The sequence below is a fragment of the Syngnathoides biaculeatus genome, chromosome 10, assembly GCF_019802595.1.
Source record: "Syngnathoides biaculeatus isolate LvHL_M chromosome 10, ASM1980259v1, whole genome shotgun sequence".
Lineage (NCBI taxonomy): Eukaryota > Metazoa > Chordata > Actinopteri > Syngnathiformes > Syngnathidae > Syngnathoides > Syngnathoides biaculeatus.
This window is the reverse complement of record NC_084649.1, coordinates 17,355,240-17,369,954: the sequence shown is the minus strand read 5'-3', so window position 1 is coordinate 17,369,954 and position 14,715 is coordinate 17,355,240. Positions and strand designations below refer to the sequence as shown.

General features: G+C 42.0%; 1 protein-coding gene across 8 annotated transcripts in view; it reads left to right on the top strand.

Annotated features, from left to right (window-relative positions):
* Positions 1–14,715, top strand: part of atp2b2 (ATPase plasma membrane Ca2+ transporting 2) — a 115,719-nt gene that overhangs the window by 82,173 nt on the left and 18,831 nt on the right. For all 8 annotated transcript variants that reach the window (XM_061831481.1, XM_061831483.1, XM_061831482.1 and 5 more), the window contains 6 exons: positions 4,232–4,473; positions 4,776–5,010; positions 11,154–11,333; positions 11,398–11,485; positions 12,507–12,613; positions 14,059–14,250. In XM_061831481.1, the coding sequence (XP_061687465.1) occupies positions 4,232–4,473; positions 4,776–5,010; positions 11,154–11,333; positions 11,398–11,485; positions 12,507–12,613; positions 14,059–14,250 (1,044 nt within the window). The remainder of the gene's footprint in view (positions 1–4,231; positions 4,474–4,775; positions 5,011–11,153; positions 11,334–11,397; positions 11,486–12,506; positions 12,614–14,058; positions 14,251–14,715) is intronic.

Below are 14,715 nucleotides of genomic sequence, written 5' to 3'. Positions count from 1 at the left end.
ATTTTTGACTGCAGGACTGGAAAATGTTTGGACACAGGACGCATAAAGGATACAAAAATGATTGTTTAACCCATAAGAAAGTATATGGAAATTTGTGCCATTCGTTTTTTTAATTTCTATTTTTTCCATGTCAGCCCCTTCTCAGACCTCATTCTGGCTCAATGCATTTTCCAATAAAAATCCATCTTACTATAAACAACCACAGAGGGAGTATTTGACCCCCCCCTCCTGCACAAAAAAGTGTACAGATTCCATATTTTCCCCCAAAATAAATAGTAAATAGTAGTGTTGATGTTATGGGTGTACGGGTGTACATAATCTTGTGGTTGATGAGGCTTTACTATCTTCTTGTATCAAGGTTGTTATAATAACGTGATGAAAACTACAATCGAAAAAAAACCCATTTTGTTCATAGACCTGGCATAAAAATAAAAACGAGAGTTTCAAAATAAGAAATGCCATTTTGTGTTCACAGAATCGAAACAGTAATTAAAATGCAGCACTCAAAAGACAAGGTTTAGGTCAAATTTATCAAAGGACATTGATTTTTACAATGGCAAAGTTGCACAAAAAATGTATTTTCAAAGACATGATAAAATATATATTTTACCATAAATAGTTTGATTTTATATTTTTATTCAATAGTTTCTTCTTTTAAAAATGACTTTCCAGATGCTTTATATTATTCATTTTCAATTTGTTTTGTTGATTTCAATTTTTGAATAGGTCTTTATTGGCATTTTAAAATGTTTTTTACTTTTACAATAGTTTAACTTTTTAAAAATGTCCTTTTTTTTTCCATTTTGACTGATTTATTTCCAAATCAGTTCCTTGCATGCTTTACTTGAACAGTTTCCTTTTATTTTAAAATGTTTTTACTTGATGCATTTTATTCTTGGTATTTTTCATTGAATTTTGGACATTTTATTTTATTTTTCAACTCGTTTTAGCGTGTTTGATTTTACACCATCCATATTTCCTTTCCTGTTCTTTGCTCTGATAAGGCACCGCCTTAAAATGGGGAGCCCATGTGGGAGAAGATGGCGCAAGGGAATCTGGAACTAGAGCAAGGGGAGTCAGACAAGATGGTGACATGATACTATTCGAGTTTGTCAGAGCACGCTCGAGCGACAAGTGTCCTCATCGTAAACTGCGAGGAGCGCCTTAGTGCCCTCCAGCACACCTCCGGGCTTCGGCCCAGTTGGCCCGCGCAGCTCATTCGCAGCGCTAGCGTATCATCCGCGAGAGGGAAGGGGTGGAGCGCTCGTCGAGGAGAAAGGGAGAAGGGTGCAAGAGAAGAAGGTCATTGAGAGGGAGGAGAGTGAATGAGGAGATTGAGATGAAGGAGAAAAGTGGAAGGAACAGGAGGCGTGGATTAGGGAGAGCCTCATGTGGAACAGGAAGTCAACTTGCCAGCTCTCCCTCTGGCATATGTCCTTGCCCGCGGGAACACCCGAAGACCAGGGAGAGGGCAGCTGGTCCTCAGCCCAAATTGTGCCAACGGTAGTACGGTCGTGCCAACGTCTGCCTCTCGATGCCAGTGATGAAGTACCGTTGTACTTGAGCCTCACGCCCCACATATACAAACGGAGAGTGAAAATACTGAACAATCCAAGTACTTACTCTTTATCGGACTCGGCAAGTCACTGCGCCCTTGAGTTGTCACGGTAACACAAGCCGTCCACAGCTGGAGGGGGCCGTGGTGACCTGTTGTATGAGTCAGACTGATGTCAGACCGACTAAAAAGTACTTGATTATACCTGTTGATACTTGGGGTGTTTGGACAAAAGCATGTAAATGTTTGAAATAGCGACTAAATGCCAAATATTTATCTTTTAGATCACCCTTTTTAAACTGAAGCACTGAGCTAAAGTACTGTTGCAATATATAGCACAGCAATTTCATTTAATAACATCATACCGATTGGCAGTTCAATCCCTCAATCAGTGTATTTACGCTCCACTTTCAGCCACACAAAAATCCACGCTAATGTTAGCGCCGTTTTCCGTGCTCTCTGCAACACATTTCGGCCACTTACAGCCTGTACCCAATCGTGTCTTCCGCATGCTATCATCGAGCACTTTTTGAAAAGGAAAATCCAAATCCATCCGTCGGATTAATCAATTTGCCCGAGCTTCTTCAATTATGCAATTAACATTGTTTCATAAGTAGTGCTAATGTTTCCTCAAGCTCTCTCGCTCTCTCTTTCGCCCTCTCTTTTTCTCACTCACACTTTTTGTTTGCATTATCTATTTGTAATTAATCTATCAAAATTAACTTCGGGTCTGTTTTAACGGAACTGGTCTGCCTGCTTTACTGCTGGAAACAAATCCACAAATTCTACCGGATCTTCGCATAAAGGAAAGAAAAAGAGCGGCTCAACGTTTGGAGTTTTCAGAAAGGAAGAATAACGAATGTTGATTCATTTCACTGTGGCCGTATTTACATGGCTGCCTTCCAGCAGCTGCCACCACCCGAGGAGCTCCAGCTGAGAGGAGGAGAAAAAAAAATACATAAAATCTATTATTTAAAAATCCAATCGGTGCTGGCCCAGGTTCACCATCGGATATACAGTATGTGGTTTATGTTTAACTGTTGGGCAAGATGAAGACTGGTTTAAAACCAAAACAAATGAAGGGATTCCCCTAATGAGCGCTAATTACATCAGTGAGACGCTGTCTGTCTTTACTTAATGAACGGATGGAACATTTGGACTCATCCACACCGGCTGGTTTGTAGAACGGGGACCCAAATCACGGAACTTTCTACGAAGCAGTCTACACAATACAATATCTGGTTGTTGACATTACTTTATTGTACTGCATACCTATATGTACTTCCAAGATTGCTTTAGTGGCCCGTAATATTGGATGCTCGCGTTGGTGCTAAATTGTGAGTTGTATGTGCGTGGGCTTCTGCATACTTTTAGAGACATATGTCTATGTTTGAAGAGGGGAACACATAATACTGTATATTAGCTTTTTAGCTGGAGGTTTTCAAACTGTTGTTGAAAACATAACGAGAGTGTTCATCGAGAAATGTCTTCATTCCGCGTTTTAGTATTTTTATTTTACATTGTATATTTAGGATATAGAAATGAGTGTTTTCATATTAATTTTAATTTACCATATGGTATGGAAAGCGTTGGCCTCACATCATAACATCTTACCTTTTGAGGACCCGCCTGTGTGGAGTTTGCATGTTCTCCCCGTGCCTGCGTGGGTTTCCTCCCACATCCCAAAAATATGCAACATTAATTGGACACTCGAAATTGCCCGTAGGTGTGATTGTGAGTGCAGCTGTGTGTCTGTCTCCATGTGCCCTGCGATTGGCTGGCAACCAGTTCCGGGTGTACCCCGCCTCCTGCCCGTTGACAGCTGGGATAGGCTCTAGCACTCGCTTGTGAGGATAAGCGGCTAAGAAAATGGATGGATGGATATATACTACAGTATATACAGTATACAAATGTGCACAATTCTTTCTAATTTAAATATAATGAAATGAAAGCACTTTTGTACTTTGTAAAATACATTTATGAACAAAGCTGCATTATTTATTGTCAATGTATATTTTTTTAGCAATTAAGTACATATGTTTATAGAGTAAATGAGCACGTAATTTAAATACACTCATTGCTCCATCTTTTGATTGGATAGGTTATCGTTTTTTGGGGTTTTTTTTCGGTCCCAAAAATCTTGATCGTTGAATGCCTTTTTTTGTCCATAAAAGAAAAAAAAGAGACTATGAAGGTTTTTTTTTTTTTTTTAAATGATAAATGAGTCTGAATGACAGCATTGCCTGCTACCCTAATGTGATCTTGAGATGAGCAAATGTGCGAAGCGGCTTGTTTAAAAGGACAGTAAAGTGCGTGTGATGTTGACATTAATGAGATTTGCACTTTGGCGTCGGCTGAAAGGGAACATGTATAAAAAAAAAAAGGCTGCGTTCTTGTATAATTTCTTTATTTGTGTCAGTTGTTCTTTTTGGTTGCCGGGAGATGAATGTGCGCCTCACGACAGCAAGCGATGTTCATATAAAACCAACAAGATACCTGAAAAAAAAAAGAGCAGGAACTTTGATTAGATCTCATTTAAAAAAAGATATTTATTGTCTTATGTGCCGTTTCAATTGTACTTATTTCCTTCTTTGATTCGAATCGTATAAATAAATTTGCTTTGGTTTTCTCAGTCTGAAGGCAAACACTCCAAACCTCTCTCTTGCATTTCCGCAGCCCCCGGATAAGGAAGGCGGTCTGCCGAAACAGGTGGGCAACAAGACGGAGTGCGGCCTGCTGGGATTGGTGTTGGACCTGAAGCGAGATTACCAGCCAATCAGGAACCAGATCCCCGAGGAGAAGCTCTACAAAGTGTACACCTTCAACTCGGTGCGGAAGTCCATGAGCACCGTCGTCAAACTGCCCGACGGGAGCTTCCGCATGTACAGCAAGGGAGCGTCTGAGATTGTCCTAAAAAAGTAAGCAAGATTATCAGATTGGGTGCGGGTGGGGTTGGGGTGGGGGCGGCAATTGAGATAAACCTGCCGTCGTCACAAATCAATCCATGGGGCGCGATTTTCATTTATGATAATCCGCTTCACGCAAGATCGTCTTGAATACTGCGCAAGGCCTCTATTTTTACACATTTATTTTTGTAAAAACTGTGTTGCCGGTCGAGCTTTTAGAAAAAGATGACATACGACGTATTGGCCGTTATCCAATGTATTGGCTGATAACTGCCAGTTGTGGATTTTTTTTTTTCTTTTTTTACAACTCACAGATGCAACCACATTCTGAGCGAGGTGGGCGAGCCGCGGGTTTTCCGTCCACGGGACAAGGACGAGATGGTGAAGAAGGTGATCGAGCCCATGGCCTGCGACGGCCTGAGGACCATCTGCGTGGCCTACCGCGATTTCCCCAGCGATCCCGAGCCCAACTGGGACGACGAAAGCAACATCCTCAGCGACCTCACCGCCATTTGCGTCGTCGGGATCGAAGACCCCGTCAGGCCAGAGGTAGGACACGGCGGTTGATTGTGGTGGTGCTCACTTCTCTGTTGTGGTTCTGTTGTGGCTATTAGAAGGTTGTAAGCCAATCAGACTTGGCTTGAGCCCACTGAAGTCCAGTAAAGCCCACTCTTGCATTGTCCTTGCTCTGGACATTTCATTCATTATTCCACTCCACATTCTCCGCTTTGCTGTAATGGCCCATTTTCTTAACATAATTGAAATATTGAATTCTTTGTTAGCACGTCTTGCTCGCTCATTGCATCGTCATTTTAGTAGCTTCCCATTTGCTCTGTTTCTTGGGACTCAGTACTGAAGTTTTGTACTCCACAATCTCCATTTTGCTGCACTGCTCTCTGAATCTGCTTTCTTTCTGCCCTCGGTTTCGCTTGAATAAAATCTATTTTATAGCATGTCTCGTTCTATCTTTGTTTTTGTAGCTTGACCTGTTTCTTGTGGCATAGCTCTAGACACGTCAATACTCAATAGTCTCCACTCTGCTGCAACACTCCTTTCCTTGCTGCACTGATTCTCCTCACAAAAAAAAAAAAAAAAGGCAGATTTGTTCGCACGTCTTCTTCAGACCGATCCATTCAATCCGCACGTTGTTTTGGACTTTCCCGCTTTCCCACTTTTTTTTTCCTTTATCTTAATTGTGGACAGCGCAGTATTGACTCCACAGTCTCAATATTACTGTTATATTGTTGTACTGTTGTATCGCTCTTTTTCTTGCCGCTTTATGTTTCCCCTCACACAAAATGTGTCCCTTTACTCAGACACCTAAATTCTGGTGGTTTGGAGTAACAATGTACCCAATAGGTCATGTAATATGTACTCTATCTTGATAATGTGATGTGAAATCCTCTCTCATTTAATAGTGTTTTGAGAAGATTTTTATCGACCATTATGAATTTCCAGGTGCGCTGCCATTTTGGCGAGTCACATAACCTACGTCCGCGGATGTGATGTGTTACGTGGAACGGCACGTAACACGTAATATGGTGCAGGTCATGTAGGTCCCTCACATTATCAAGATAGAGTACATATTACATGACCTATTGAGGTACATTGTTACTCTAAACTACCGGAATTTTCCTTTAAATAAGGGAGATCGTTGTCGCCTACATTGTTGTTGTGCTTGAGTGTATTTGATGAATTCGGTACAACGTGTTTTATTTATTTTATTTTTTATCTCGATGATGTGTGTAGTTGCGCGTTCGATGACATTCTGCATACTGACCGGCCAATCACGTTTAGACCCTTTGATATTTGTTTCCATATCGTCCAAAGGGTGTGGCGTCAATCTGATTATTTTGTTACCTGGTAACTAACCCATCTTTCTTTGTATAAATTATTTATTTTCTCAGTGATTCACTGGTCTCCCTCTCTTCCTTTCAAGCTAGTTACTGTACCCGTACACTTCAGTTACCATGGTTACAGTTTGCATCATCTTTTGCCGTTAGGTTTTCTTTACTTCTCAGAAATAAAAACACACACAGAATACTTAAAAAAAAAAAAAAGCTGAACAGAGTACATGACTGTGATTCTCTAAAGTCATCCGCCACAGAAAGAGGCAGTAAGAGGTCGCCACAAACATCAGAATAGAAAACATTGCTCTTGTGCCTTGTTTTATGGAAAGAGCCACTGGACATTTGAGGTTGCGTACTAGTGATGCACTCAAATGATTATTATTGCCGTAAACCAAAATGCTTACAAAAATATTATCCCAATTATTACAAAAAAATGCACACACAGCTACGACTGCAGCGCTGCCAACCTGCACAAATTCACTTCTAGAACAAATTGTCTGAATTTTCACGTTTTATAAATTAGGTCAAGAATTGAGTGTGTCGCCTTTCGACTTAGCTCCCTCTTTACCACAACAGATCGATACAAAGTCCGCATCACTGTAGACGCTGCACCCATCCATCCCCCTGTCGACCTCCCGCTCCATTCTTCCCTCACTCGTGAACAAGACCCCAAAATACTTCAACTCCTCCACTCGGTGCAGGATGTCATCCCAAATTTTTGTTCGGTCCATTTATTTTATTGTCACAGGACACAATATTCTGTGGGCCATGAAAGATCTGTCAAAATGCTCTGAAAATGGCTGACAATCTTTTCAATCTCTACTCCTTATGCAGTCACTCACATTTAATGCGCGCGACCATGCTTGCCCGCCACCGTGCTCGCAAATCTGCACAGTTGAACACAAAAAAATCGCACGTGTAAAATGTGTTCCGAGTGGAAAAAATTGATATTGAAAGACGTTGTGTATTTTGTGTAGTCTTGACATTAATTTATGTGTTTATTTCATAAATGTTGTTGACTAAACGAGCCTGCTCCAAAAAAACAGCATTCACCCGGAAACAGGAAATGCAAGTTAACCGTACTAAGCATGTACGGATATTAGGCCGAAAGGCCATGTTCAGAGCTGCTTCACGTACTGCGGCCGCATTTACGTCGAAAGTCATCAACATCATGAGCCATGTCAAAGGAAATTCAGTTACACCAGGGATGCTCATTGCGTCGATCGTGAGGCAGTTTGACGGCGTGCCCAAAAAAAAAAGAAAAAAGAGGCTAGACTATCATCCACCTCGTCGCTTGAGTCAGGCGTGGCCAATACGTCGAGCGAATGCACATAAAGGCGCGTTCTAGCAAGCCCGCCTCCTATTTATGGCAGTCCTGCGATGCGTACTCCGCCCCCACTCCCACAACAACACATCACGATTGGCAACAGCAATGTCGTTACAATGTATTGCTAGCTTGTTGCTACGAACACCGATTATGTTGAACTAAACTTTCAGCATTTTTGAAAACATTGCGTTCGTGTTTATTCCAGGCCAGTGAATTTAACTTTTCTTCAGATAAAGATTGTTCTACTAACATCAGTTGAAATTGGAAATTGTCATTTCTGAGTTTGAAATTTTAGTTTTCTATTTTAGTTATGTATTTGTTTATTTTTAATTTACAGTTATGTTATATTAATCCAGTAAGTTATTTTTAAGCCATCCCTAATCACACCCGCAACTTCATCTGCGAGCTTGACTGACCACGCCCGTACATTTTTCAAATGTGAGTGACTGCCTTATGTTATGCATTATAAGTCGCATATATTTGTCCATTCATTTTTTTTTAATTGTGACGAGAATTAATGGACACTCTTACAATCACTAATGTATTATTCTGTCAATAATGGCGGCACCAGACGTCCTCATCAAAGTCCGCGCTCACACCGAGCCCCCGACCACACAAAAGGCCTGGAGTACTTCACATAAGCACACCACTGTAGTTACATCATCTTCCCAAAGTCTTTCTCAAAGGTCTTAGAGCCACGCGAGATCCAAAGGATAAAACGACGAGCTGACTCAAATCAAATCCTTCTGTACGTAATTTACCACCGTGGCTGACCGATTCCTTCTATGCTGGAGCATTACAGCTAGTGATTTTGGACATAATCAAATCTAACGTAAACATTTTCACAAGTTGCCATCCAACACAACATCTAGACCTTTTAACATTAAGGTTACAGTGTGAGGGATAAAGCAAGCGTTTTTAAACATTTGGCAGACAGTCCAAGCATTCCAGAGAGTTAACGCATTGGTTCTCAAGCTATTTTCAGTGTCAAAATAACATACAACGTGGGGACAGGCCGATAGTATCTATTTGTGAAGTTGACCTTATTTGGACATAACAGGTTTCCTTATGACAACAATGATACTTTATATTTAAAATAGGTATTATTTATTTGCTGGGCTTTATTGTTGTTGCTTAGTGTGGACTGTGGAGTCTTGACTGTGTCGATCAAGCCATCCACCGATCCTTTACTGGTGACCAGTCCCGGCTTCTTTTTGCCAAAGTCAGCAGAGTTAGGTTTCTTTACATGACCACGAACAGGACAAGCAGTGCAGAAGATGGACGGATTTTCATCGTGTGCAAATAAATCCGCAGTATAGTTCTCGAAGGACTACTCATAAGAGGGATGAGAAGCCGAGCTGCGAGTGACGGAGGTATCCGTGTGGCGTGGGACGTCTGACCTCGTTTGGCGTCTGTTGTGCAGGTTACGGCAAAGCCATGTTGCATTATTAAGCCTCTTCTTTTCATCCTGTATCCAAACACCCCGCCTCACACTCAGGGCCTCCGCTTCTCCGGCTCTTTTGCTCGTCTCCTTTTTCAATTAAATAGGTGGCTCGTTTTGATGAGCGGCTAGCCTGTAGGGCTCCCTGACAAAGGACGTTAGAGATGGAGATGGGGGAAAAAAAAAAGAAGAAAACACTGGACAGAAAATATAATAAGAAGAATTACCTTGGGAGTTTCTCACAATGGCGGATGAGCGGGGTGTAATTGCTGTTGCAGGCAATCGCTGTTTTGCAACTGTGTTGTGGTTTGTGCTTCGCCGCTCGGTTCCGATGACTGGCGGACATGGAGACGAGAAGTCGGGGAGACAGCAAGAATGTGAATTAGACGGATGGCAAAAATGTGGAACAGCAAGAGCCTCTTTGGTGTTGGTCAAAACGACGTATTGTATTCATGTAGTACGGTGGACTAGTGGTTAGTTGGGAACTATCCATCCATTTTCTTCACCGCTTATCCTCACGAGGGTCGCGGGGAGTGCTGGAGCCTATCCCATCTGTCAATGGGCAGGAGGCGGGGAACACCCTGAACTGGTTGCCAGCCAATCGCGGGGCACATGGAGACAGACAACAGTCACATTCACGATTACACCTACGGGCAATTTAGAGTGTCCAATTAATGTTGCATGTTTTTGGAATGTGGGAGGAAACCGGAGTGCCCGGAGAAAACCCACGCAGGCACGGTGTGAACATGCAAACTCCACACAGGCGAGTCCAGGATTAAACCTGTGACCTCAGAACTGTGACGCCAAGGCTTTACCAGCTGAGCCACCGTGCCGCCAATGTGGGAACTACTGTTTTCGAAATTAAGAAAATAAATACAATCAACAGCATAAAATACCTCCTCACATAAATCCTTGTAAAAGTGTCTCGGGGATGTGAATTCATAGCATGACGTAAAAACCACAATCACCACATTTCCAACTTTCATTTTACCGCATTTCTCCATCAATCTCCTCTCTTAACAATATTCCAACAACCCACCCCGGCCTGTATTTCTGTAATCTGGGTATTTTAATTCAGGAAGCACATGACCAGATTGCCGTAGCTGTATTAATTATGTTCACGGTTTTTGGAGGGGCGACCCACAGTAAAGAAGACACAGCTGTTTACAGTTTTTAAGCGGTGATGATTATTGTGCTGTACTCCAAATAATGATGCCGCGTCAGCGCATTCGAAGCGGCCATTTAAAGTCTACATCCTGCTGTTCTTAATTCAGTTCTTTATTGGTGTTCCCGCTTGGCGGTCGTGGCATTTCTCAGCATTTGAAATTGCAATTTGTAGTTTGAAGTCTCCAAAGTCCAAAGCGTTGAAGTCCTACGAGTGATGCAAACGGATGCGAGCGTGTGGAATTTCCAGTCGGATGAAATGATATCAAAATATTGCATGTCGTTCATCCGGTGTAATCCGCTCATGCGCTAGGGTTTTTTTTTTTTTTTTTTTTTTTCCTCTCCCCTCTGCCACTTAATTGCGCAGGTGGATTTCTCTGATTTCAGTGTGCGCTCCTATGCGTTCAAAAAGTACAAATACAAAAAAAAAAAGTATGCAGAACATGTCCAAGTGACTCGCGAGTCAAACTTATGCATAGGTCCGCCTCTGTATTTGTGGATGTGTGGGTTTGGAGAGCACAGCTCGCCCACACTGACCTTTGCCAGAGAAGAGGACATGCTGGCTTCTCGCATGCATCCATCTCCATACGTAATATCTCCCTTGCGGATCCGCTTTGCTGTTTGACTTCACGTGATCGCACACAGCCAGCGGAGAAGAACGGTGGGTACTGCGTACTACACACTGTGTACTGGAAAGTGTTTGTGAAGAGGTTTTTCCCACAGTGATATATATATTTTTTTTTTTACGTAGACTGAAATTTTTGCGTCAACTAATTTATGGGTAGATATCATGTTTACCCCCCCCAACCACCCATTGCAACTGTACTTGTATGTCATCAGATTCCAAACAATATTTGGGAACGTGGGAACGCATAAAATTGACGTCTGCGTCGTTCGTGTGCTTCTGTAGGTGCCGGACGCCATTCAGAAGTGCCAACGCGCGGGCATCACCGTGCGCATGGTGACCGGGGACAACATAAATACGGCCAGGGCCATCGCCATCAAGTGCGGCATCATCCATCCCGGAGAGGACTTCCTCTGCATCGACGGCAAGGAGTTCAACAGGAGGATTCGCAACGAGAAAGGAGAAGTATGAAGAGGGGTGGACGTTGAGAAAATGAGACATCACTCACTCGTTATGCGCTTGTGTTCAGGTGGAACAGGAGCGGATTGATAAGGTTTGGCCCAAACTGCGCGTCCTGGCCAGATCCTCTCCAACTGACAAACACACGCTGGTTAAAGGTAAATACGCATCCATTTTGGGGCATCACCTGTTGCTAGGCGGAAATCACGGGGTAGGCGTGGGTGGGTTGGGGCCAAAAAGGTGCAGATGCTGCTGTCATGCCCAACATGCTCGGCACAGAGAGAGACACACACACACAAGTGCACCCAAAAAAAAGTGTTCATTTAGCTCTGTATTGATTATAAAACTTTTTTTTTTTTAAATAGCATACTACAGTCATTCCAAACATACTTGGCACAAAACAGCCAAGTTTATACTAATTTTTACTACTCTGCATTAACAGCAAAGAACAATAAAATATTTGGCATGTTGCTATCATGCACACAATGCTGTTTCACTTGCAGAAAAATCATAATATGAAACGGCACTATTTAATTATTATTTAATTATGAGCCAAGTTCATTTATAGCACGCAACTGTATTTAAAAAAGAATATACTTTTACATATTACCGGTTCTTGATATAGAATAGACTTTTTATTTAAATAATATTCTTTTTATCAAGGTAAAATGTGTGATGTTATTGAATTATGTTTCGCCTTTTTGATTATTCTTTATTTTTTCAGTCATAGTCTTTTTCGTTGAAAAAAATCACATCTCACATTTATGTTTTTTTTAACTTTATTCCCACAACCCCCCCAAGAAATTCTGAATATTTGCATTCATTTTCCCAACCAATAATCTACTCTGTTGATTATTAAAACAAAATTGCCACACTCCAGTGCGTTTTATTTTCTCCAGTGCTACTAAAATAGATTCATTTAAAGTCATAATTTTTCCACTCGCCTGCATTAATTATAAAACATCTGCAAACCCATATCAAATATTTGGCATGGTGCAGTCATGCTCAATATGCTATATCATTGCCTCCCCCCCTCCCAAAAAAAAAGTCAGATAAATTAATTTTTTCAATTACTTTAAAATTACGGCAAAGACTTTTGTGTCAAACTTGTACTTTTTGTGTGCTTGCCTTTCGTGGTGTCCTGCGTATGCACAAATAACACGTTGCTGTGCGTGACAGGCATTATTGACAGCACCATGGTGGAACAGAGGCAGGTGGTGGCGGTGACAGGCGACGGCACCAATGACGGGCCGGCTCTGAAGAAGGCTGATGTCGGCTTCGCCATGGTAACCAAAACTATTTTCTTCCTCGAGACGGCTCTCGCCGCTCATCTGCAGATGTGTCTTCACCTCTGCGGTATTCGGGGTTGCCCATTCAAAGATGATGCGCTCCCCTGGTGGAAGATGGGGTACACGCACCATCACTGCAGCTGTTAGTCGGCCAACTATTGTCTCCTTGTTATGCCCTCGTGTTACTGAACAGATTGTCTTGCTCATGCACAATGTTATGGATGATAAGAAAACAAAGATCAGAAGTGTGACCCGCATTTTCCACACACCTGAACTCACCGCATGTTTTCATAGATCAGGTGCGTCAAAGTTTTTCCTCTGAGGACCGTACTGGGCCCACTTTCACATCCTTCAACTTGAATTCATTACACACTGAAAAACTAGTGCATCAAGCACATTTTATATTGTTTTTATATATATCATTGTTCTTTTGGAAAGATAAACTGCTTCATCACAGCTTTCTGTTGAAGGTTATGATGCAAGTAGTTCAGGATTTTGGGGTGGCCCACTACAGTTTATCCTACTCGAAGTGAACAGCAACCGAATCTCATTTCCACATCGAGAAGCAAAACAAGAGGAAATGTACGGGCGGGAAAATATTTCAAGCAATATTTACAACTTTAGAATATTTCAATGATTAAAGGAATATTTATTAAGGTTCAATGATACTTTCACATGGAGCGGAAGGTGTTTTTTTTTTTTTTTTTGCTTTGGTAACCAACTTTTTTTATTCACTGAGGCACTGAGAAGAAAATGTGTTTACCAATTTAGTTGTAAGTGGTTCTTTGATCTCTTCGCACAAGTAGGATATATCTATGGCTGGGCCATATGGCTTTAAAATAAAATCAAAGTTTCCCCCAAAAATCCGCTTTCCAATTTAATGTGGTTTTTTTTTTTTTTCACTTAAAAAAATTTAAAGGGAAATTGTAATTACATTATTCAAAACAAAGTAGCCCATCAAACACAAACCTGAATACATTTTCATAAAACATTTCACATCTTTCACTGATAGTGTAGTGGGATACATGCCTGACTTAGATGCGGGCACCGTGGCATCGATTCCCGCTCAGTGATGGTGTCAATATCAGTCCTGCGACTGACTGGCGACCAGTTCAGGGTGTAGTCCGCCTTTCGCCCGTAGCTAGCTGGGATGGGCTCTAGCTTTCCCGTGACCCTTGTGAGGATGCGCGGCTTGGATAATGGATGAATGGATTTGACGTCTTTGAAAAGTTAATATCCGTAAATTAACAACAAAAACGTCACTGCACATAACGTGAATAAAAGGTTCCAAACAATATAAACTATATAATTTGATATTTCTAACCTACTACATAGTTCAGCTACGAGAAGTTTCATATCCTACTACAATTTGCTGCGAGTTCAAAAACAAGATTGGTGTCATGGATGGTTCAGTAAAGCATTATTTACCGCTTCTCCCCAAGGGCATCGCCGGCACAGACGTGGCCAAGGAGGCGTCCGACATCATCCTGACGGACGACAACTTCAGCAGCATCGTCAAGGCGGTGATGTGGGGCCGCAACGTCTACGACAGCATCTCCAAGTTCCTCCAGTTCCAGCTCACGGTCAACGTGGTCGCGGTCATCGTGGCGTTCACCGGCGCCTGCATCACGCAGGTATGAGCTCAAGTGAGGGAGGAACTTGAATTTGTGTGCCACAGCGGGCGCTCACCAGATTGAGATTGTTGAGATTGTGTTTTGCACTTTTTGTGTGTGATGATGGAGCTGAGTAAGCCTCACAAGTATTCTGGAGTGCAGTTTTGCACAATATATGCCAATACATTTCTGAGTTGAGCTGGAGCTTTGGGGTGAGAGCCCAGGTACAGCTGGCCAGCAACACAAATATTATAGAATATTATAATAGCTTTCACATTTGTGGACAATTTGGAGAGTTCAAATAAGCTGCCCTGTTTTTGGAATGTGGGAGGAAGATGTGGAACCCCGAAAAAGCTTTGCGATGTCATCTTATTAAACTTTTTAAAGCATTTTCTAGTTTGTTTGATTCGTTAGGGAGGTGCATGGGCCCAGTCAAAAAAATACATGCCTCTTTCCATCCCTTTCAAACATATCACAGCAATCGTC